Source organism: Prinia subflava, chromosome 19 (genome assembly GCF_021018805.1).
Source record: "Prinia subflava isolate CZ2003 ecotype Zambia chromosome 19, Cam_Psub_1.2, whole genome shotgun sequence".
Lineage (NCBI taxonomy): Eukaryota > Metazoa > Chordata > Aves > Passeriformes > Cisticolidae > Prinia > Prinia subflava.
Window position 1 is genome coordinate 38,218 of NC_086265.1, and position 25,953 is coordinate 64,170.

A 25,953-nucleotide genomic window follows, 5' to 3' on the forward strand; every position below is an offset into this window, starting at 1 on the left:
TCTCTACCACCAGAAAGCAGCAGGGACCTGTGGAACGCCTAGACATCCCTTTTTCCCAAAGCCTAGGCAAGCACAGCCACATGCCATTGATCTCCTTGCCACAGGCATCTCATTAAACCCAAACCCACTGTTCAATCGGAATTTGTCTCTCAAAGGACAATATTACTTTATGAAGATTTTTCTCTTTCTCTCTTCAGGCTAAAACTGATGGGAAAGAAATGCTACAAATCTCCTTCTTACAACTGCTTTTTAAATGTCTCATGAATTACCTTTCTAAATTCTTTCTTACCTTCCTCCTCTCTCCCTCCCTTCCCTCAGCAGAAGGATGAGTAAGGAATAATAATACCATATGCAGGGGATGCTATAAATGCCTGCCCTCTATTTTCTTTATCTGTATCAAACATTGATCTGTTGAGCCTCTTGAAGACTGATATTGATCCAGACTTCCACTGCAGTCAATACACCACAAATTTATAGTAGCAAGATTAGTGCCAGTAGCCAGTAGCTGCTTATCACTGCATTCTGAATTTCTCATAGTTTGGTGTCACCTGCAGCTGCCACACTGAATGCCACAGAACTCCCAGCCCCTCTCTTCAAAGTCCAATTAAACAGATTCACACTTACAGAGCTTTATGACAGATTTCCCCAGGTTCGGTGTCACTCTCCATTGGGGAGTATGGCCTGCTGTGCTGGGTTTCTCACCAGAAATTCACTTCCCTCCCCCCTCTCCTTCACAGTTGCCTCATTTCAGTGGGATGGTGTGCTCGGGAACCAGATTGTCTGGCTATTTCTTGTTGCTTAATGAAACTCCATTAGCCACCACCTCGCTGGGAATGTGTGAGCATTGTCACAGCCCTTCCTTGCCATCAGGCTGATGGCCAGGCTCAGAGCCATCCCCTCTTATCCCCGGCTACTATTTGTCTCTTCTCATAGCCAAGCCATTTGTGACAGAAGATAAAATTCATCTTTGATTCTTCATGAGAAATTGGCTGTGACATGGAGGTCAGTAGCTGGCCCATCAATTGCTGAGGATGGTGGAGTTCAATGTGGTTTCTTCCCTGGCCATGGAGACAATGTCATTTATCCTCTAATGACGGTGGAGATACTGTCACACCGGAGACAGACACAACTCGGCTGTCTTTGGGGGCTCCTGGGGATAAAGGCAGCAGAAAAAGGTTGGGGAAAGCAACAGCAGCGGGATATCCAACAAAAGTTGTGCAGATCTTCTTTCCTTTCTAACTCCAAGGGACAGAGAAAGCACAAAAACAAATGGACACCCCAAAGCCAATCGGGGGCTCTCTATATAAAAGATGGAATGAGTGGTCAGAGATCACAAATCCTTCACCTGATCTACCTTGCAAGCATCAATTTCCCTTTGTGTGATTCTTCATCTAGACCATCAAGTTTATTCTGCTTTACTCAGATCCTCCTTAGTTTTATAGACTTTTTTGATACTGCTCTCATTCAGCTCTTTTCCATGTAACGGTTCTGGCTAGTTGCCTCTCTCCTTGTAAGCAAAGCTGATTCGTAACATTGAACTTTAACATTCCACCTTCGCTGTGGCAGAAAATTTCATGAGAGACTGAAGCTGGCTTGGAGAGAGAACAGCAGAAATTGTATGGCTAACTATCTGTGTGTCCCATGAAAACTTCTCAGATATTTTCTTGTCCTTAATAATGACAAAGGCTAAACTTACATACTTCCATAAATAAGAATATGAAAACATTTTCCATTGACATAACTTCAACACATCCCCTTCTTATTTCCACTGTAATAAAAAGCACCTTTTTTGCCAACTCTCATTACCTACAAATGTTTAAATGAAATAGTGATTTCAGATGAATGCTAAAATTCTATGCATATTTCTTGCCTGAGCTGGCACAATAAAAACTATGCCTTATAAGTGTACTGTGCTAAATGAATTGACCTAATCCCATGAGATGATTCAGCTTCAATAACTATTTCAAAATTTAAAAAAAATTGCTTCATCATGAAAATCAGATTAAGCCAATGTCTAACCACCTTCTGGTTCCAAGAAGAGCTGGGAACAAGTGAGGCTGCACTACATGACTCATGCCATGCCCCACGGTAGGTACCTTGGTCTGGGGCTCACATGATCCTGGCTAGATTTTTGTGGGAATCACCACCAGCAAAGATGGGTCTGAGAACCAAGTCCAAAATGGATCTTCTGATCCAGCTCCACCACTGAGCAATACAGAATGAAAGGCTCTGCACTGGCTCAGGTCCAGGGGAAAAAAATAAAAAAAGCAAAAAGGAAGAACTGTATGCCTGGCAGAAAGGTCCAAAACCACCCACTCATCTGCCCCTCCTCTCTGCCAGCTAAACACAGCTTCCAGAAAGAGACCTGGTGCTGTTCAGTGCAGAGCAGCAGCACACACATTGCCTACAAACCACAGCTGGGATGTTTATGGACAAAACAGTGTCCCTTCTGGGGGCTGGAGGGTCCCCTTGCCCCACTGCAGATAGTGGGAGTTGCACTGTGCCCTCAGCAGTGGGAAAAAGTCATCGCAAGTCTCTCAGGCCAGTGGCACTAGGAAAAGTGAAAAAAAAAAAAAAAAAAGAAAAAATTAATTTTTTTCCATTTCCCCTGTCTCTACAATTTTCAAACAGTTTTATTTTACCATCCAGGGGCATTACGCAATAAAAGATTTACAAAGTCTTAAACCAGCTGCTCCAAAGCAGAGTTTGCCTTTGCAAAGGGAGCCTGTTAGCAATGCCAGTGTCATTCCTTCATGGAGCAGCTCCACATGAGTTTTTGGAGAAAGATTACTCACTTGGCTGGCTAAAAATAAACTGTAATTTTTTTTCTCATCTGGGTTCCCATCCATAATGGGGGAAAGCCTGCTTCTTGCCTTTAAAAAAGCCTAACAAAATAAAAAACTACTGATGTTTTTCACTTTTATTTTTTCTATTTGGAGACGCACAAAGTTAAGAGAAATGGTAATACAGTCCTCCCCTCTGCAAACAAGTTCTGCTTCAATTTTGGACTTTTTTTTTCTCCTAAAGCCACTTGAATGGAATACCAGGGAGCAGCCAGGGACTGGAGCTTTCCAGGGTCAAGTGATCACCCAGAGCAAAGCACTGGCTCCTGCAGTAGTGAAGCCTCTAGTATTACTTATGCAGTGACAATTTTCAGATTAAAATGGCAATTTAATTTCTCTCATCTCTCCACTTCCTTCGTATCAATATCCTTTTGTCCTAGAACTTACTTACCTGCTTCATTTTAAAATAGACGTAGTTATTGCCCCTCTTTTATGGAAGATTTATGAGCTCTGTAGGCTTGCTTTTACAAATATTAATATTATATAAGATGATGGGCTTACTCAAATGCCACAGGCAAAGGAAGGACTCAGTCAGCAAGTTTTCTTCCTGATGATTTCTTTTTAGGGGTGGTAGGTTGGTGTTTACAAGAAGACAATCTAGTTCAGGGTAACAAGGAGAGGATAAACAGGATAAACAGCAAAACAGAAATCAGGATTATCAGGAAAATTGTACTCAAGCTAGCTCCACTATTCTGCCTGCTCTTGTAGTATTAAAATGACCATCTATCTAAAGTTTAGGCCCAAACAATCAGGATATTTTTCTCTCTTGGAGAAAAACAGCCTTAACCCTGTAGAGGTCGTAACTTTCCTTTTGCTCAGGGATGGAAATTGTTATCCTCAATGCAGCCAGCCTATTGCCAAGCTGAGAGAAGAGCAGAGCTTTATCACAGTCCCCGGCTCCTTGGCAGATTTATGGATTGGACCCTGAGCTTTGCACCACTAACCCAGACTGTCTCCATATCCATCCCATCAAAGCTGAATGAAGAAACTGGGGTTAAATTGAGGACTCTGCTGGCAGGGGCACAAGCAGCGCCCCCACTGCTCTGCCTGAGGGTGTTGGTGGTGATACCCATGGGCTCTTCTCCCTGGTCCATGTCATGGCCACCAACATTTCTCCAGGCACTTCCTTGCAGCCAGTGACTGACACACCTCCAGAGACAATCTGGATGTGCAATATACATTGCAAGGATCCCAGGATGTCCCAATTTCCAGATATTTGGGGCAGTCCAAGGCTTGAGCAGAAGCCATTTTTCCATTGAAAAGATTCCTTTCATTAATAGTCTTTGAAATGCTTTACCAAACTGCATCTTTTCTCATTAATCAAGTGACAAGTTGGTTTTATTAATTTAAAAAGGGTGCTGTCGTGGCTGGGAGGTTAAACCCTTACCCTGACCTGAAACTGGCCTTTGGCTTTCTGGCAGGGGCACCCTGGTCCCTACCCACCGTGCCCCATGCCCCGGGCTCCAGCAGGAGCACAAACCACCCCACCTCTATTCTCCACGGCTCATATCCTGCCTTCCATGCTGGATAACCACACAGAAACAGGCTTTGTTTTGGTGGACCCACCCAGGGGTGAGAGGATTTTGAAAGCTCCCTTTTCTGCCAGAAGTCTCATTATATACCCTGCAGTCATGCTTCACACACGCAAGTGAAGAAAATCCAAACATACTGTTCAACAAAATTAATGACCCAGATTAGTAAAATAAAGCTACAACTCAAACATCTGGAACTAATTTCCAAATTACACTTTGCTTTATCTCTGCAGCTACCATTAAATAGGGTGGAAGCTTTTAAAATAATACTAATAATAATAAAATTCCCCAACACCAGAAGCTAGATTAAAGGAAATTGCTTTGAGCTGTTTGAGGTTTTATTCCAAAACCGAATGTTTACAGTATCCAATATTGAAGGTTTACAGTATTACAATTTTTACAGTCATTTTCCTGAGATCAAAAGACCCCAGGAACAACACCCGTTAATTAGAGCAACACATACGGTGCAGCAATACTCAGAGGAGCGTGTTCCTGCACTGGAACGGCCTCCGGGCCCCACAGAGCCAGCACTTCCTTTCCAAAGGTTGCCATGCACCCCTCTAATGAGCTATCTCACACATGCAATCAACTGATTAACTCATTAGGAGAAAAAACCTGCAGTTTGGATTAGAACCAGGATTTTGGCTGATGCCAGGGCTGAACTGCGGGACTAGTTTCATTAGCTGCCGTCAGAGGAGTTGCTTGAATCCAAACAGCTCTTTAAATTGAGCAAATGTTCTGCACAGAATCCAGGATGGAAGTTAATACAGCTGCTAATGACTTCCTCTCCCTAACCCTTGCTTTAAATGTTCCACCGGTGGAACAGCCAGCAACTGGATGCTAACTTGGCTGCCTGTGAGTGCTGTCAGACATGGTCAGGTCTAGAATGTAACTTTATGCTCATTTGAACAGTTCTGCTCACGTTTCCACTGTCCTGGGGGTTGGGGGAGGACGTCCTTTGCCCGGCAAGGTGGACACAGAAGAGGGCTGTGGTGATTTGGAGACAAGCTTCATCCACCATGCAAGAGATGTTACACAAGATGTAAGCATCTCTTTGGCTGGATGGATACTCAGAGCCTTCCCAGAAACACAGACTCAGTCAAGAGATGTTGTAGAAGCAAAAGGAAATTCTCTGCAGACCGCAGAAACAGACTTATCAACCCCTTTGAACTGAAGATCAAAGAACCAATTCCCATCCATAGAAGGCAGCAGAGCAGTGCAGCATAGCACAGTGTTTACTACAGATGGCTTAGATTTCTTTTCAGAGTGCCAAAGAGTGACAAAACATAAACAAGATACAGCTTATTCTGCATTTTAAACATAAATGTGTATTTTTCTTGTTGGAGATTTAATACACCAGGGCTTTAGGGAATCCTTCAATCACTGGATGTTTTCCAGCACATCCTAAAAATTTCCACTTGAAGTCAATGAATAGTGCAAAAAAAAAAATCTGTGTGTAACTGAAATTCCACACAAACATCAAAAAGCAGTTTCAACAGTAACACTTTTCTGTTTCTACATCAGTTCTAGTTTTGCATGATGCTGCCTGTCATGGTGAAGCATCCTTTGTCAACACTGAATTATCTAGGAAGGAAAAGAAGAAATACTTGGTTTATAATAATCTCTTGAACTCTGACTGTAAGTTAGGTAAATGACCAAATTAGCATCCCTTTATCTTGCTACAGAAACAGCTCTAAACCACGCAACTCATGGCCGGGTTTACGAAAATAGCCCCGCTACACTGTGCAGGTGCAGTTGGAGGCTGCTTGTGGCAAGCATGGGAGGCTCTCACCTGTCAGCGCCATGTCTCAGTGACAAATGCCTGTGGTCAGATCCTGTGCTGAACAGCAACCTTTGGGCCTTGGCTCTCCCTGAGTACCCTCAGCACCACTCACTACGAAGGAAAATGCCAGAACTTGCATGGAAAATAAAACCACAATGAGTTCCAGTCCTCTGGTGGGCACAGAGGCCAGTAACATCACTGGAGGGGAGCTAAACAACCTCTGTGCTCTATTCCATTGAGAAGCACAATAAGTAACTACCATTGTAACATATGGCTCATAAATACTGGCATCAGTTTGGATGTGCTTTCAAACCCACTTTAGAGCATGTGTGCTGCTGGTACCGAGGTTGTGCCTGGCTTTGAATCCTTCAGTGGGCTAGGTGTTTGATTAATTCAAAGGCTTGCTCCAGCACCATTTACACAGGATGAACCATGAGTATGCTATTGATTGACAAATCCAGGTAGGATGGACAGTGGCTAAGTAGACGAAAACTTAACTCCAGTGTTAAGAGAGAGCAACAGCAATCTACAAGACCTGTTAGTCACCACTCTTGAAACAGCCACAGATGATGATCTGTGATGTTCACAACTCACACAAAACCCCAGGACAGGCAGTTCTGGATGCTGGCTCCTTCTGTGCTGGAGACCAGCAGCCAGCATGTGCTCAGACCCCTGGCATATGCCTTCTCTACCAGCATCACCCTCTGTTGTGCTCTGAGCAGGTATGACAGGATCAAATCTAATCTGCCGTGACAGGGCTAAATTAAATGTTACCAGATCCACTTCTGACAGCATTTGCAAGCCCAGAACTTCTCTCCCCGTGTGCCCAGCTGCAATCCACCTGCAGCCAGGGAAGAGGTTTCCCTGCCTGACACGGCACAATAAATCACAGTGAGTGATCCATGAGATCACATCCTCTCTGTATGAGAAAAGAGAAAGCCAAGACTTTGTAAATTCGGGGTTTTCTGGGCACAGGACCGGACTACCCGTGTTTTCCTGGAGAATTTTGTACAAGGGTCATCAGAGTCCAAAGCTGCCTGGGGGCTGCTGTGAGCAGAGCCAGCTGGACAGTGCTCCTCAGGAAACATCTGCTGGAGATGGAACGAGGGAACAGAATGTGCCTTGACCTTCCTGTCTCCATGGTCCTCCACCCTGTCCCATCCATACAGCAGGGAGAGCAGCTGCTGTGGCCCATGTCCAAGGGAATTCCAGCATCAGAAGGCTCCTTGAGCCCTCTCAATCACTGGAGTGAGGACCCCTGCCCTGCACACAGTGGGGAGGCTTTGTCAGCACACAGATGTTTGGATCCTTACTTAAAATCTCCAAGCCTCCCAAGTATCCATGAGTCTCCAAGACAGCTCAGGGCAAATCAAAGCAGCATTGTCAGGCATTGCCCTTCCCTGTGCCCTTGTTTTGTTAAGAGGGACTGAGCAGGTCCAGTGTGGCCAGACACTCCCTGGGGGTCTGTACCCAAGGAAGGCACCTGTGGGGCCATGATCCCTCCCTCACCACTCGCAGAAAACCTGCCCCACAGGAGCAGGACATTGCATTTTCCATTACAGGTACAGGATGCTCCAGAGCAGTGAGTAAGGAGGTTTTTGGTCTAGCTTCTTTCAACAGCCACTGCCCATCAACTATATGCCTGCAGGGAGAGCTGCCTATCCTAAGAAAATTACTCCCACGCTAGCCTCCTGCAGTTCAGTGTCTGAGCTCTACATCATGCCAAGAAATAGACAAGGAGAAAAGATTTACTGCTTCTCATAAGGGGATGTCTGAACTGTTTAGTGCACCCTCAGAAGGCTCTGAGCACCTTGACACCTGAAACAGGAACACACTAAAGAAGGGATATGATAAAAACAGCTTATTAAGCAAATTTAGGACTGTCTTTCTGCCTTGTCATATGAGGTCCCACTCCAAGACCAGAAATTGGGGAAAAGGAGGAAGATGGGACCACTGTCCCCAAGGCACCAGCCAGGGCCCTACTCAGGGCAGATCAGCAGCATCTTTAGCACCAGCAGGAGCCAAACTCAGACAGGGGGAGGATTCAGGGGCTGATTACTCAGCCTAATAAGTTAGTTGAGATGCTGAAGCAGCTACATAAAGAAGATACAGTTATGTATCATTTTAATTATGCATATAATGGCTTTATCTTTTTGTTACCTTACTTCATTATTGAAAACCTTTTCTCTCGTATACATTTTAATTCTCAAATCCAGTCACCAACGGAACATTTTATAAATAATTTAATGCACAACAAGACACCAATTCTTCTAAAAGCAGCAGTCTTGGAATGAGGCCACTGAAAACTCTCTCAGCATCTGATACTTTAATGTCATACCACCAGTATTGTACCCAGAGGGTAACAATATACAGCTCCTCCAAGCTATACAGGCTCATTTAGAAAGCTGCAGCTGAGAAGCCTGTGCAAGAAAAACATCTCTTGGTGATCATCAAAATACAAGAGAAGCCCTTGGCATGCACCAAGGCAAGGAGAGCCTGCCACTGAGTTTGTAACACCAGCTTGTGAGCTGCACAGAGAGAAAGGAAAGAAACCTCCAGCTGCAGAGTCCTCTCTGCCCTGGAGACCCACAACCAGCTACACAGATTGGGCTGGGCAGGAACATTCCCCTATCAGAGTTCTCTGGCACCACAGCACCGTACTTAGGATGGAGAAGTTGTTAAAGCACATCAAACGACAGCAACCAAAGAAGTTCTTGAGCACTTGAGAGCAGCTGCTGAGTACCAGCATCCCTGCAAAATAAACCCAGGAGAGCTGAAGTGGGACCCTAACCTCCCAGCTCTTCTGGAGGTAACACAGCTAGTTATCCTCACCCACAATCAGTGTTTGCTTAACAGACAAATTTTTCTAATTATGTTTGTCAGCTTTGCTAATTACACAAGATATGAAGCACAACACCTTAATTTTTCATGTATCTGCCTCGGTTTTTTCCTTCCAATAGAATGAGATTAAAAACAAATTCATCCATACAGCCTCTACTCCAGTGGAAGTCAGACCTTCACCACAGGTATCCATGCAGCCCAGCTTTTACATTTCACTTTTTCATTGCATTTATTCCCCCCAGTGAATCTGTATTAAAAATGTAATGGTTAAAACAACAGATACCTGGAGATGGAAGTCTGTGCTGTGTTTTGTTGGGTTATTTTCTTCTCTCTTGGTCCTGCTACAGTGAGCATTTGTGTCTAAAGCTCGGTGAGGTCAATGGGAATAAGCAGGTGGTTAAGTTTTATGCGTGTGAATATATTAGCTGTTATCAAAGAGAGTACGTACTTTACTGATTGCTGAATCAGAGCTTTCAAGCTACCAAATTGGATCAGCCCAATTGCCATCACAAAGAACCTTTTTACTTCTCCATCACTGAGCCAAGACCTCCCTAAACTGATAATTTTTGCATTACTCAGTGGAAGGTGAGGGATGTGGAGGGCTTCTCTGAGCCCCTGCTTCCACCAATCCTTCCACTAGGCCCCTGTGCTCTGCCTTGGGTTCAGGTAAGGGGCAGATGTAAAAGGAACTCCTGAGACAGCTCTGTAGCACTGCAAAGGGGAGGTAAGTGCATCCACCTGCTGTGGGATTGCTCTGGATTTGCTGCTTTTCCATGTGTGTGATCCAAGGAGCATGGCAAGCCTTCTGCTCTACAGTAAGGTGGGAAATTAGGACATATTCCAAAGCACCATTGGGTTTTGCCAGTAATCCTAATGAAACCACAGCTGGCATTAAACAGTGCAGAAAACAGTCTAAACTGTTGGTGACAAAACATTTGCAGCTAGTGGTGTCAAATAAACTACAGGCAAAACTTCATCTGATGACCACCTGGATGATGAGTTTCCTCCAAATCTCTCCCACAGACAATCCCAGAGCATTTGCTAATGCCAGTAAGGGGGGAATGCTCTGGGATCACCCTGGCACTGCCTGTGCCAGCCTGCTCCATGATGGCCCCATTCTGCACCCTGCAGGCAGGATCCTGCTCTAGGTGCTGTGGGCAGGCTCTGCCCCTACCTGCTGAAAACTTCCCAGTGGCAAAAAACAAAGGGCTGGCTGGTTTTGCCAAGGATATCCCAAATCACAGCCCCCATCTTTCCAGCCCCATCTATACACAACTAGCAGGTGTTGCTGCAGGTTGGGCTAACTCCTGGCTTTGGAATCCTCAGGACTTTCAGGCAAAAGTCCCATGGCCGTGGCAGGCATCACTCTCTGCTCCTCGCCCTGCTTTTATCTGGTGTGGGAGCAACCAGCCTCTGCAAAGGGGCTTTATCTTTGCTGGCAGGAAACCGTGAAGGTTAGAAGGCAGCGAGGGAAATTTGTGCTGTCAAAATGAAAGGCACAATAATTAAACAGGCGTTTCTTCTGTCCCAGAGAGGTGGTTGGCAGAGCAGTAGTTGTGAGCAGGGACACTAGGGACTGTACACGTATAGCAGGAAATCTCATCCCACTCCACAGCACGCCAGGGCTGTGGCTGGTGCCAGGAGCAGGCTGCTGAGCCCTGTCCCCACTCCTACGTACCAGCGCAGTCTGAGAACCCTCACCCTGCTGTTCCAAGTTCATCTTCACCCTGCAACTCACAACTCACCCTTTTCTTTCTTCAAACCTAAAAAAAAATTCCCAGAAGGAAGAAGTGGGGGAAGAAAAGGAGCAGCTTGTAGAGCACTTCTCAATCTGATGTGCAAAAGCCAATTACCCAAACAGAGGTGAATCAATGGAAAAGGCCCTTGGGTGTGGGGGAGGTGGCAGCTGGCCTTTCCCACAGCATGGATCGACGCTGCTCTGCACTGGCATCTGCTCGACAGTTTTCTATGTGTTCCAGTGATAGGTTGCCAAGGTGTTAAAGTCAAATCATTCAAATTGCTCGCAGAGTGAAAGATACTCAAGATTCAAAATTACACCTTGACCCAGTTGGGTCATCTTGCAGCAATTATCACCAATTTCTGCAGTGGAAGACTGTAAGAGTTCAGAGGAGGAGAAAAAAATGTCTTGTCCTTTCTCCACCTTGCATACAAATGAAAAACAAAAGTGATCTTGCTGTTGACATAACCATGCTTTAAAGAGCTTCACAAACATCCATTTTCTCATTTGAGCTCACACAGAAGGCATATTGTCTCTTTTATATATGACTTCTCCTTGGCAGTGCACAACCTGTTCTCTGTCTGTAACACTTTCAGAAGCCAACAAGTGGTTATTTGCAAAACTGATGGTAGGAGATGGATATAGTCTATTTTAAACCTCAGCAAAATTGGCTAATTTCATGATGTTTGTACATATGGATGAATTAATCAAGTCACACAGATTATGAAATGTAAATATAGCCCCCTGAGCTCTCTACCCACATGAGAATGATTTGGAAAATGCCCAACCATATCAAGGAACAGCAAGAAGAGATAATAACAACAACAACAACAGCAAAGTTAATAGTTTCCAACACACAGTTGTTTCCCAAGCAGTGATGCTTTCCCTATCAGAGCTTCTCTGTCTCTGAGTTCCACCTCAGCTTGGCTTTCTGTCATTGCTATGCTCTGCTCTTCCAGTAATGAAGCCCAGGGAAATTGGGAGTGATGTCTTCAGGCTCTGGACCCACTCACATCTGCCTCTTTTGCAGTTTTTTTTTGAGCTGGATCCAACCCCTTCTTCCCAGATGCTCTGGCTACCTTCTGCCTTTCCCTGCTGCCTTCTGCATAGATACTTGCACCACAGCTTCCGCTTTCCAGGAAAGCAGTCCCTATGCTGTTTGGAAATAACTTCACCCTTTACAGAGGAAATAAATCCAGGAAAAGGCATTTACTTCAACATCAAAATTACATATTCCTCTGACTTACTACATCTTGTTTGTGAGATCTTGCTATTCAGTACTTTGGAAACTTAATTGCTTCATTTTTCCCTTTCTTTTTAAATGGTTGAAATATTTTTTAACACACAATGAGGAAAAATTATCCATTCCCAGCCAAAACTGCCTGGAGCTGGCTGTGGCTTCCATCTTCTGCTAAAGATAGGGCATCACATATTGAATGCTCCTTCCAGTGTAGATCACTAGGTTGGGTCAGGGACACCAGCAGAGCAAGCCCATGTTGTCTTGGTGTTATTGAGGGAGCTGCTCACTGGATCTGGACGCCTTGTTTTTGAGGGTGCAGACAGCAACCTCACTCCTACGGACACCTTCTCTCAGGTGTCTGCACTCAAAGGGGATTTTCAACAGTGACAAATACAGCACACATGGAGCTGGACTGAGCGTAGGGGCTATAGCCCAGCAGGGTGTTAGAGCCCCCATGCGGCAGCCAAGCGCTCTCGTGAGAGGCTTTTGCCCTGCAATTGCCTTAGAATAAGGGGAAAGGAATTCAAGTAAGTGCACTCACTACCTGTCAATGGAATGTTACCATCAAGGGCCTTTTTGGGGCAGTCAGTCAGACCTCCTCTCCTCTCCTCTCATAGGAAAAATGGCACAAATATGTGAATCAAAAAGGGTGGAGTGAGAATGAAGGAGGCTAATCCAAACCTGAGTGTCACCAAGGAATGCTCAGACAAAAAATGAACAAATGGACTCATGCACTGGGCCACCCCACCACGGTGAGCTTTAAATTTAGCATGACTGAATCAAGATGTGTTCAAGATAAGATAATTTTCTGCATTCTTTCTTAATCATGAAGAGCAGGTGGTACCACCAAGAAGGGCAACCATGCCCAGTGGAGGTGAACTAGAGGTGTGCAGCAGCATCAGACCACTGCTGAACCTCCTCCTTCAGTGGGATCACCAGGATACCCTATGAGAGTGGAAAGTGTTCTCCAGCCATCACTCCACAAACTGCAGCCATTTTTGGTCCTCCCGTCCACTCAGAGCTGTCCCTGCAGACAAGGACAGTGCCGGGGAAGCCCTAGGAGAGCCTCTCAGCCAGGGCATGTCCATGCATGCCATGCCAGGCACCGTCCTTCCCCCTCCCCTTCTCCCTCCCCAGCACAGGGTTGGCATGCTACCAGAGAAATTATGGAGGCCATTTCTAAAGCTGAGAGAAAAGCAGCCATCTGGGCCCTAACAGCTAGGTCACTTAATGACCAAAAGGAATTTTTTAGTGAAGCTGGAGAAATGCAATACTGAATAAAAGAAACAGTAACTGCTCCAATGCATGCAAAGATTGCTGTAAGAGAGAAACTTTTAGGGAGCTCTGAATACTGGGTAATGCCCAATCCTGTCTAATTAAAAGATGAAGCAGGAGATAGCTGGAGCAGTGGGAAGCAAGAAGGAGCAGGGTGGGCTGGGGCTGAATTTCAAGGTTTTCTGTGCCACAAAGAGCCAGGACAGCTGCCCATGATGGTAGGAGCAGCTGCCCCTGCAGCCCCTCTGTGCAGGCACCTACTGCTGCATCTCTGGGGATGGCATTTACATCACCAAGTCTCCCAGGAGACTTTATATCTTAATATCTAATTGTAGGCATATTCCCCTACACAAAATGATCACTGCTCATACGACAAAGTGAGAGCACAGATGGCTTCCCCAAGTCACAGCTCCAAAGTTCAGAATGCAAACCTGGCACCCTTGCCCTCACCCTTTCACATCCACCAGCAGCAGTACATACCACCCCTCCTTTCTGCTCTTTCTCACAGGAAAACCATTATCACTCATAATTCAATTTGTGAGTACTTTCACACTGTATGGCTTCATGCTCTACCACATTTCATAACCTCCTTTGCATGTTTGCAGGCAGCACTCCCCCTTTTCCTGGGGCTGGTGAGCTAGTTTCTTCTGAAGCTCTTCCAGGTTATTGAACTATTTTGTTAATGCAGCTTGCTTCCCATCAGTTGAGGGCAGAGTGCCAGGGACAGAATTTATTTTCCATGTTTATTTATGTCAAGAATGTCCTTAAAGGATTTGTTTGCTGCTGCCTCAGTTGCTGCTCGTGCTGAGGTTACTGCCTGCCCTGCTGCATTGCCAGCAAGTCAGGCTTGGGGAGATTGGAGTCCAGCTTCCCTCTGCTGTTTTGATGTTATGGAAACAACTAATTTCTCTTATGTTTCCTAATTAGGAGCAGAATCACCCTTTTCGCTGGCCAATAGGCCCTTATGCCCCATGAAAATAAGGTAAATTGAGAACCAGCAGTGGTTCCTCAGTTGAGCAGCTCTGCTTCTGCACATTCACCAAAGACAGGCCAGTTCTGGTCACCACCTTTTAGGATGGTTTGAGCATGTCCTGTCTGGACTGTGACAATACAGTGACAGCAGAAAGTGCTGTTGCTCCCACAGCAGAGTGCCCCAGGAATGAGTGCCTTCTCTAGAACAATGTTGATAGAGATCTAAAGCCCTTGAAAAATTGCGGTATTTGGATTTTCTCAACAGAGCAATTGCCCCTGCCCTCATCCTCATAGGGGAACCAGCTGGGTCACATTTTACTCCAGCTGCCACTGACTTTATTTCTACAATTTCTCCAGGCTCAGTCATGGCTGCAGCAGTCACTTTTTTTTTTTTTTTTTTTTGGCAATAAACTATCTGTGGTCAATTTGCAAACTGAGATGTCCTCCTCTGCACCAGCCCATGCTCAGGACTGCCCACCAGCCCAGCTTCATCATCCACACATGGCAGTGAGACCCTGAACCCTTCCCCAGGTTGGCCAAGCCAATACATCACCTCACTCCCAGCCACTAACCAGCGACTTCCAGTTCTTTGGAACATCCCAAAGTGATACTGGGGACCTGGATGCCAATTAGTTTAGAGTTCAAGGCTATCCTGAGGAGGGGGAGCATGCCATATTGATTTTCTCTGGCTGCTGCTCCTGCAACCACCACAGGTAATGAAACATTTGTTATTCTGTAACAGATCCCTGTGGAGGCTGTTCAAGCATCCTACCTGCTGCACAGCAGAACTGGCAATTTTGCCAGAAACTCTGCTTTGAAGGGGTTTGCAATATTAATTAAATTTCTGCAGTTGTATCTCTTGGCTCTGAATAAGATCCAAGCCTCTCTGGACATGTGAGCTCAGCTCCTTGTCCCCATTCAAGCCTGGCTCTGAACAAGTCTGGCTCCCAACACTGAATTCCCTCAACACAACATCAGAATTATATTACTGTTCCTCCACAAAAGGAAATGAATTCAATACTGTAAGGGTTCAGACACAGTATTAGTCTACATAACTTACAGGCTGAGAGACGATTGCAGAGCAACAACAACAAAAAAAAGCAGATGTCCTTGCCCAAAGAACTGATTCCTCTAAACACATAAGCAAAAATGAGTATCTGTGATCACACAGATAGACAGGATGCAGGAGGGACAGCAAGTCACCACAAAGAGTCTGGATGAGTTCCACACAATTCCACACTCTGGCTCCCTTTCACTTCTGATGACAGCCCCTTCCTGGGCTGGCACTTGTAACACACCCCACACAGATGGGCTTTTATAGACACTGCTTTCCAGGAAAGCATGGAAGGGAGAGGAGCTTCCAAGTCTGAAAAATACAGGGAACAAGTTTGTTTTTAACAGATAAAATTCTTTAGACATTTAAAAGAGGCAGCTTTTACAGGATATTAATAAATTAAATAGAAGAGAAATGCAGAGAAGATCAGGAGAACTTGAACTCAGGGGAGCTGTGGGAATGGGGGTCCTGGGCAGCAGAGCCAGATCTGCTGCAGGGCTGTTCTGCAGTGGCGATAGGAGACGGTACATAGCTCACCACAGGGCTTGGAAATCCAGAAAGAGAATGGAAAACAGACTGATGGTGCTGGGCTGGTGTTTCCTATCAAGCACAGCACCATTTCTGCCAGCTCTTACAAAGAGGCTTGGGAGTGAGGTGGGTGGCAGAGTCAGAAGCCACTTGGCATCTGCAGGTTTGCTCCAGAGCTGCTGTTCATCACTACCCTCTGCAGCCAGAGCTTCTGCATATGACTCAGGGCTGGGGTCTGTGAAGGCAAGAGCCAGCACGTTGGCCCTGTGTTCCCCTGGGCACATTCATCCACCAACATTTTCAGAAGATGACCAAAGCAGTGCGATGTCTTCTCAAGAAAAGCAGCAGAACTGCTGCAGTTGGGGTCTGGGCCTGCCCTGCAGCTACAGGGGACACCTGGCAGGCTCAGCGCTTGTTCAAGATGAAAGTTCGTACTGCTGTTGATAAAGACGTTTGCTATGAGGGAAATAGGAATTACTGCAGAACAACAGCAAAGAGATGCAGAGGCACTTGGGGAACTTTACCCATTTGAAGTACAGACAGCTGTCACCATACAGGGATTCAGCCACCAAAGATGTGCACAAAGTGCAGGATTTGAGACCTGGGATCCCCTGCCTCCAGGTTCAGTTAACAGCATCTCCCACAGGGTCAATACCATTGACAGCAGTGACAAAGGCTCTCGGGCTGCAGCTGGAGGGGGCATGGTGCAGCCCCAGGGGAGCGCCCAGCACTTCTCCCTGCTCCCACGGGTGAGCTTCTAACCACCTCTCCATGCCCAGCCCAGGCGTATTTTCTCGGATATTTTCCCAGTTTCCACAAGGGGGCACCGGCACGACACCGACGAGACGCTCCCTTATCCCCCGAGCGGCGCCGCCCGGGCCAGTCCCCGCGGCGGCGGGAGCCGGGCCCGGGGTCTCGCCCAGGGCTTTGTCTGCAGATGAAAGCAGCCGATGCACATCTCCCAGGAGACCTCGACTCTGGAGCCGTGAGTCACCACGACGTTCGCTGTTGCAGAAATAAACTTCTTTTGCTCAAAAAAGCTATTTTCTGGAATACTCTGCCAATACCAAGGGGCTGCAGGGAGCGAGCAGGCGTTCCTCGGGGTTTGCAGAAGCTCCCACTGGCACCTGTTTTATTCAGCCTCCACAGCCCCGTGCACAGACCAGGCAGGGAGCATGAACTCTCGGGAGCTATTCCTCTGGTGAAAGCGCTTTGTCTGAAGGGTGTGCTGGGCTCCCGGCAAACCCTGATGCCTGCAAAGACTTCGCTGGGAAGAGATAAGCAGTGAAAGCAACCCCCTGTTCCCGCCCCCAGTAACAAAAATGTGAATGAGAAACACACAAAAGCCATCCAACTCCGGTCTGGACTGGATACCCTTCACAAGGGAAGCTTTTGACTCTGAGACCTAAAGCTCAGAGCTCAAGTCACCTTCCAGGGAGTGATGAAGCTGCTTGATCAGGAACTACACCTCATGCCACAGAACCTGGCAGATCAGGAATGATTGATGCTGTGGACTTTAGGCAGAGAAAGAAAATTTCAGTATCTTCTTGGGTGAGTTTTTAACCCAGGTGAGCATGTAGAAGGCTGCTCAGATCAGTGTTGGCCTCTTTGCTGCCTATACAGGATCCTGGAGCATGTCAGTTGATTTCCTCTAGATTATCTTGATCTTTCTGGATGGACACTGAGTGTGTACCAAAGCACGAGGTATATCAGAAATGCCAAAACAGAAACAGATTGTCTGACAGGCCTGTCATTTTGTCACGAAATGTGACATGCACCCCTCCTGGGAGGAAGGACTGGATTGCTGTACACTTCAGTGCCGGCTGAGGCCAGGCAAGATTCCTCATTTCAGAGTCTCGATGATCAGACCTGAAGGATACAGTGATGCAGCATAAAAAAAAAAATGTGGCAAAAGTCCCAAACCACCTACCTCTCTTTAGCTGTGCTTTCATATAAAACATGTTGCCATTTCACAGGTGTGTCTGTGAGGAACTTCCCTTTTGTGAATCCAATTTCCTCTAACTTTTGAACAAAAATGCATCTCTGATGTGAAAGATGCAAAGGTAGAGACAGCATGGCTTGGTACAAAGCAATAGGGAATTTGCCAAGCAGCATCAAAATGGAGAACAAACAAGAAAAATAAAAGCCAGTTTGATGCAGAGAGTTTATCAAAGGAGAAAAATGCTTTTTGAGCACCATCACTGATTGTCCTGCTGTGGCAGATATGCAGAGAGACACTGGAGCATGACGGAGGGACAGAAACGACAAAGTAAACACGAGTAACAAGGTAGGAACAAGCCTAAGGGCTGGTGGGAGCTCCCATGCTCCCCACCACAAGCCTTGTCAAAGACAACCTTGACCAAGCACCAGCCAGGACATGACTAATGTGGAATGGATGTGGTATCTCCAGAGGAGATAGCATGTGGTGGACTCAGGAAAAACACAAGAGACTGCTGTTTTTTCTTGCTCGGTGATAAATGAGACCTGACACCCTTGCCAAAAGACTAAATACATCAACTCCAGTGCTGTGGGTAATTAGATCTGGAGTCATGGTGGGATTGTCTCTAGCAGTCACGGTATCATTTTGCTCCTTATGCTTTTGTTGGAATCCTGTAACTAAACTTCCCATTAGCTACAGAAAGACCAAAGGAGCATTATCTTGTGTTACACCTTTAATCCCAGCAGTCATCCAAGTTTTTGGTAATTATAGCTGTGGAGGAGCCCAGCAGAATCACCCAGCAGCTCAGAGAAGTCATGGCTTCTGTTTTGAGGAAAACAGGAGAATCTGTCCCCTGAGATGTACTTCAGCCACACTATCAGCAGAAGCACTTCTGCATGACAGCATCTCGCTGAGGAATGCAAATCTTCATGAAGATTTGACTGATATGTAGACATATTATATGTAGACTGTAGACAGTCAAGAACAAGCAATATAGCCTAGAACTTGAATATTTTGGGAAGTCTACAGCTGCCAATCAAGTGGATGCTTCCTCAGAAGAGTATTTCCAGGTTTTCCTCTCAAAAGAGATCCCATGAGAACCCTTTCCTCATACACTGTTTTTTTTTCATCTTTTTACCCCATTTGGGTCCCCTCCAGGGTTCAGCTGCTCCCTTGTTTCTAACACCATCCTCTGATCTGTTTCCTCAGCCCTCGGACAGTGAAATCCCTCAGGTCTGCAAACAGCCCCTGAAGTTTCTTGTTGATCCCTTGGTAGTCTGCCATCTCAAGCCAGAGGCATTTTGTGGAAAGCGAAAAAAATCCAGAGCCAGGTGGTTTTGGATGTGAGCCCAGGGGAAGATGCATGGCGGTTAAATGCCCTCACTACGGTGCATGACAGGCAACCTCCACAAAAGAAGACAAACCTATGAGGAAAGCAGTCCACTCATCTCCGACTTCTGTTTTGGATGAGGAAGACTATTGCCCTATATCCTTAAAGAAGGATGTGTGTAGCAGGCTGTGCAGAACACACTTGGATTTCAGAGCAAACCCAGGTTATAACAGCAGCACTGGGCTGTTGGATGGTCTTCAGCAGCTGGGAGCTGAACTACGGAGATGCAGCTGGGGTTTGTTAAATGACAAGACAATATAATCTAAAGATGTACACCACCTTTGAGCAACCGCCCTGTGACACAAGTAAAATTGCTTCTGTTCACTCGAAAGATCAATATTGTCAGGACAAAATAGTATGTAAGCCGGTGTGAAGAATTCTGACTGATCGCTGACCATCAGAAACAGGCAGAAACTCCCTCTTGTAAATACAATATTAAAAAATCCTGAATATACTGCCACTTCCCAAGTCACTGTATTTGGACTGTTGTCACCAGGGGCTATAGGTCATCGCTAGATTTCTTGGAAGAACAATTTTCTGAGCTCACAGTGTATTCTGATGCAGGAAGCTCCTCAGATTTAATTGGCTTCCTTTCTATTAAATCATCATGACTAATTAAAAAGCTGGAATCCTGTCTGAAGACCACACTCCTCAGTGAATGTCGGCATTTTCTCCATGTCAGGTCTTCCCTCAGAACAAACCTGTTGTCAAAGGCAGTTTTTCATTCCAATCTAAAACTCTCTGGTCCTTCAGCAGCTCCTTCCCCTCATCCCTGCATGTCTGCTTTGTTTTGCACTGGATTTAACTTTGCATTATGTGGTTTGGTGTGGGTTTTTTTAATATAACATCAAATCTCCTAATTCTCTGACCCAGAAAACAGAGACAATCCTCGTAAAAATCTGGGACAAAGAAGATGCAGCTGGCACATGTGCAGCAGCAAGAGATTCTGAAACTCCCAAATCTACCCATTTTAAGTGATTTTGATTAAAAAAAGAATCTTGAGAACTGCTGCTGTCAGATTTCAGGTTATTTTGAAAGCAAATCCTAAGCTTTCAAGTGGTGCCCTAGTCTGAGCAAGACCCTTTAAAAGTGACAATGCGGTGGCCCGTGCTCATCACCAGCCGAGATGTGACGGGTTTTCCCGTTCACATTGTCACCTCCACAGGGCCAGCCAGGACATGAGACCCACACAGGGTACGCAGCTGCTCCCACAGCGTCCAGAAATAAAGGTTCTCTCAACCACAGCATGACCTTTCCCGGAGCCAGAGAGCCCCATTCCTGCAGCACTTTTACCAATGAGTAAATAATGAGAAATTAGTGCATGGCCCTGCTGATGAGTCACAGTGAGTGGCTGCTGGCAGTTATGAACCTGCCTGGACAAACAGGCTGTCACAGACAGCCAAGTTCTCCAGTCTCACGACTACCTCACCTATGTCACACCCATGTCACCCCTTGTTCTCTGCAGAGCCAACACACACGGTCCCACTGGTGAGTCACACCCAACACCAAACCAGGAGAGCCCTGGACCACGCTGGGCAGGGATGGGAATGCATTGCATTTAGTGTTGCCTCTTTGCACATCTAATTTAATGAGGAAGAATAATGAAATATCCAGGCTGAGTCACGAAGGCAGCAATCTCCCTTTGCCCCAGGAGATTTTAGCAGCAAAAGGAAAGGATGGAGGTACAGCCCCACTACAAGCTGCCCCCAGGGAAGGGGGGGGCTGCTAGCCAGGAACTTTTACCCCCAACATAGCACCAAGGATGAAGAGTGAGGCCAGTGCAGGAGCTCACTGCTCCATCCCCAGCACCAACTGTGGGGAAGTCCCTGGTGACAGCAGGGTTTCACCCACTGGCTCTGAACACTTCCCAAAGACAGAATTTCATTAAAGCGAGTAATTTAGCTTGACTACCCTGGCTAGTTCCCATGGCTGGGAGCACAATAGCAGCCAAGCCCAGGAAGAAATTGCATTACCGTATGTGAAGGTCTCAAATCTGAAAGGGAAGGAGCGGTTCACACCAACCAGGGCTTTAATACCAGATTAAGTGCTTTTACAGCAGCCCGGTTGTTTGAAAGCTTCCAGACAGCCTTTTGTCAACTCAGTTTGCATTGTACTCTGGTTTCAAGAAGTACTTTAAAATGTAAGCAACTTTATTTTATTATTTTTTTAATATGGTAGCTTAGCTTTCTTGAAGGGAATTCATGGACCCAGGATGGGCACTGCTCCATATGGGAAGGCATGAAGTGCTTTAATGGCAGAGGGGCCAAGCAAAGCTCCTCTCTCCAAGGCTGTTCAGGCAATCCATTAAGCATTCTATCCTTAAAGACTCGCAATTTTAGAAGGCTGAATGAAGCTCCAACTGGAATTATCAATTTTTAATTTCCCCATTAGCAGAAACAAAAGAAGTAGGGTACTTTCTCCTGATACAGGGAACAGCCTACATTTGTACGAGGATTTTACTTTAAGAGGCTGATTACCCCAAGCCTTGAACCAGGACCTAAGCTATGTCTCAGGGACATGCCCCACTGGGTACTTAAATGCAGAAGTTTAGGGGAGTTCTTGGCTGACTCTGGGCAGATGGGAGCAGGAGGGCAGCTGGACCAGAATGTGGCATGTGGACAGCCGGCAGTGACGGCAGCAGCATGGTCCTACCCTGCCTAGGGCTGGGAAAGCACCGCAGAAACAGCAAGGATGAGTCTTGGGCTGGCATGTACACTGAAATTTGGCACTTGGGAGATGCAGGGCACACACCCATAGGAAACTGCTGCTCCTCCTGTCCCTCTGCTCTCTGACGTGGGGACACAGAGGAACCTCTGTCTCTCCCCTGGCCCACCACAGCCAGCCGGGAGGAAGGACGGGGGATGGGGAGGAGACACAGCCTCGAAAGGCTCCGTGCCACCTCCCTTTGCCCACAAATGCATCCTTGTCATTCAAATGAGAAGCGTCCACAATGGCGGGGGGGCCCTGCCCTAAACAAAGAGCCACTTGGGATAACGGCAGAGAGGGACGAGGGTCCCTGGTCTCCACCGATGAATGCAAATGCCTCCAACCCCTGGGAGCAACTTCTCTGAGAACAACACAGACCGGGCTTTGTGAGCAGGAGGCTGTGCATACGCAAGCTCCCAGGAATGCCCAGCGATCCCCAGCTGGAGAAACGCCCTGGGGGCACACTTCCCTCTCACCCCTGGCCACAAAGTCAAGAAAAAGTCGCTCACAGTCTTCTTTTTTTCCACCCATGCTCTTGTAACTAACTAAAACTTTCCTGGCACTCCTACATCCCTCAGCCGCTGATGCCAGAGCCCATGTCCGCACAGGATGATCTCAGTGACGCCACTACCACCAGCCCTCTGTCAACCCCTGTCCGGCAACCTCTGTGCCAGGCAAAGCATCTCCCCTGGGGCTAAGCCTGCCCAGCCTCAGGCACCAGTCCATCTCCAAGCCGCAGGTTTTGCCCTTCATAGTCATGTCCCCACAACAGCAGCAATGCCGCCCTTTGGGCAGGAGCTGCCTGCAGGGACAGCTGGCTCCCTTACAAACCAGCCAGTCTCCAGGTCAACACCTTTGGTGTTCAGACTCCACATGCCAGCTGTTCTGAGTAGCTTGAAGGTAGACCTCCCCCCAGACCTGGTACAAAGCCCAGTGAAGTGAGAGCTCTCACTACCAAGTCGCTACTAGCATATAAGAAGTTTTTGCTGCCTGCACCCCTGAGATGTCCAAGCTCAACAGCCATAAAAAGATGCAATTTGTCAATTCTGTGGTGAGGAGGGGTTCAGTAAAGGCAGTAGTGCAAAAATGCAAAGTCATAAATCTCAAAAGCAGCGTACTAAAATTCAATGGAGTCACTCAAGTAAAGCTCTGTTCCATCTGCTATTTTATGTTCTCTTTGTCAGGGCAGGTAATGGAGAACAAGAAAAACATTAATAATCAAGTTAAATTTATAAACTGGGCAGGATGTTCCACTAGTAATGAAATCTGGAGAATCACTCCATGTTATATCGCTTTGGGCAGCACGCTAACAAGCACTGCCTTTGAATTACACACCTCTTCCATTTTGCTGAACTTTAATTTGGCCCAGCGTCACTGTTTCATTTAAAACAAGCTTCAGGCAGGAGTCGGGCAGAGGACAGAGCTCAGGGGCACAGTCCAGCTCAGCACTGAAAATCTCTAGGTTGCAAGGGGTGAGCATTTGGGATATAAAAGCTCTGTTGACATTGTACTCTGTTTACTGCAGAGAATTGCTGGATATAGTTTTCCAAGGTTAGCAGAGCTTTCTATTGCCATGGTGTCATGCTTCCTAGATTTCAAATATTTGATTGAAAAGCCTCACAGATCTTTAATTTCGTAGTTGCTTTGTAAAGTGGATGTCAATTCTTGAGCACTCACTTCCCAGAGAGTGGTAGTTTTCTAACAAAACCTCTGAAAATATCTGGCTTCTCTGCTCCCTGCTGCACAGTAGAGGGCATAAGCATAAACCAGATTTACATTCAACCCCTTTGGAAACCCACCAATGCTGTCTCAAGCTGGAGAGATTCTTTGCCCCAGCAAGCACATCCACAGGAGGGAGACAGCACCTGACACCAATCATACATCCTTAATGTCAGATTCCCAGCCTAAATAAGTCTTGGTTTAATGTAACTCCCCTCTCCTGCAGTTCACTTCTGTTCTATTACTGTCAGCCCCAGCACCTTCCGCTTTGCCAGACAGCCCCAGCTCTTCAGTAGGGTTGGAAGAGAGTGCTCAAATCTACTCCACAACTAAAAAAGTACCTTAATGCCTGAAAGTTGTCATCAGCAACTAATAAGCCCCTCAAGTATTAACATTTACCCAGTAAAAGCTGAGCGCAGCATATTCGGTAGCGAGGGTAAAAGCAGGTCAAAGAGAAAGTTTGAGTTAAATTGATTGGGGCAGAATACATCAATTCATGTGCTGTTTGCATGAAATATTAATTCCAGCTTTAACATCTGGTTACAGAGGAAAGTGAATGCACCATAATAATGCAGGTATACTTTATATTCACCACATTTTCTATTCTCCTAGGAACAGATGGGGAACGATAGGCTTTGTCTTCCCTGGCAGGTGTCTGAGCCGGAGCCTGTGAGCTGAAGCACACGCTTGGAGCCAGAGCCTGGGCGGCAGAGGCAGCGTCCTGGCGCACTGCTCTGAGCCAGCCCTGCTCATTAGATAACCCTGCCGTGCTGCAAACCCTTCCTCCCTCCCACCTTCACAGCAGTGCACTGGCAGCATTTTGAAATTCACTGAATTTCAGGGTATTTCTCCAAACCGGTGGGTCCAACCCCAGGACTGCCCATTCACACCCAGCCACAGCAGGCTTTATGACACTCAGGTTTGTTATAGTCATGGGGCGTCTCTTAGCTACAACTGGTATAAGCTACAACGAACTTTTCTTCTCCAGAAAAAAAAAATCCCTTAATTTCTTCCCTCTCAGAGGGGTGAAGCTGTATAGACCTACTGGCACTGTGACCTGGCAGAGACATGACCTAAGCTCTCCATGCCTGCAAAAACCTGTTACATCCCTGCAGACTAAGCAGACTAACCTGTGAGGGGAGAAGCAGGACTACAGGGATGCCTGCGCTGTGCAGAACCCCTGCCATGGAGCCAACACCTGCTGCAGGCACAGAGCAGCCCTTAGCACACCCCCGAGGCACGTCTCAGTCCTAAGGGACCGCTCTGACTCCAAACGTGCCGTTTTACCCTGATTGCTGTTGGAGTTTGTGTGGCTCCACGGCAGGCAGGGAGCCCTCGAGACAGGCCAGCCCTTTCCTAGCGGCTGAGAAATCAGCATCCATGTGTGAAAACTGGTGAGGCCATTGCCCCCCGATGCTGGGCTGGGGGAAAGTTGGGTCACCAGGCTGGGGTGCAGGAGAGGCACCATGCACCGGGTGCGGCGGGATGCACTAGATGGTAGGGAGGGGGGGACTCTGGCTTCCAAGGGGCTCGGTGCAGAGGGTATGGTGTGAGGGGCGCTGGGTGCCGAGGGGATAAACAGACCCTTCCATCTGCGCGGGGGGCACCAGCTGCAAAGTGCGGCACCACGCAGATAATGCCGGCGGGGTCGCCGGGTGTAGAAGGGCCTGATGGAGGGCACTGGCGGCAAAGGGGGTACCGCGGGGGCAGCGGGGCTCGCCAGGGAGCGTTTCCGGCCGCCGAAGCTCGCCTAGCGCCGCGTGGGCCGGCGACACCCGACGGTGGGGGAGTACCCGGCGAGGCGGGTGGCGGGGGAAGAGGGAGCGGAGAGGAGCCGGGGCCCCGGGTAACTCACAACTCCCCGGGTGATGTCCTCCGCCGCGGGGGTCGGCGCCGCGGGCGCTTCTTGCCACACCAGCCACAGAGCGAGCACGAGGAGCATCTCTCGACGGCGGGCGCGGTGCCGGGCGGCGGGGCTCAGCATCCCCCCGCTCTTCGCGGCGCCCGGCCCCAGCCCCGGCCCCGCGATGGGCTCCGCAGGGCTCCGCGCCGCATCCGCGCGCCCGCCCCGGGCTGCGGCCGCCGCCGGGGAGGGAAGGAGGCGGGGAAGGAGGAGGAGAGGCGGGGGGCTCCACTCCGTTCCGCGCTGCTCCGCCGAGGATGGAGGAGGAGGGGGCTCCGCTCCGCGCCACCGGGAAGGGAGGCTAGGGGGACCCCGCTCCGCGCTGCTTCGCTGCCGGGGAGGCTCCGCCGCCGGGTGCGCCGTCACATCGCCCCGCTTCTACAGCCCGCGGAGCGGCAAAGTTGCTGCGGGCGCTGGCGCGGAGCAGAGCGCGGCTCGGCAGCGGCAGCAGCTGCTGCTGCCGGGAGCCGCCGCGGCTCCGGCGCCGCTG

The 25,953-nt window shown here is 47.7% G+C and overlaps 1 protein-coding gene across 1 annotated transcript in view; it reads right to left on the bottom strand.

The window, feature by feature from the left end:
- MMP17 (matrix metallopeptidase 17) overlaps window positions 1-25,549 on the bottom strand; it is a 47,952-nt gene extending 22,403 nt beyond the window's left edge. Inside the window, exon 1 of the mRNA XM_063416065.1 lies at window positions 25,416-25,549. Within this exon, the coding sequence (XP_063272135.1) occupies window positions 25,416-25,544 (129 nt within the window). The 5' untranslated portion in view covers window positions 25,545-25,549. The remainder of the gene's footprint in view (window positions 1-25,415) is intronic.
- Window positions 25,550-25,953: the final 404 nt, after the last annotated feature.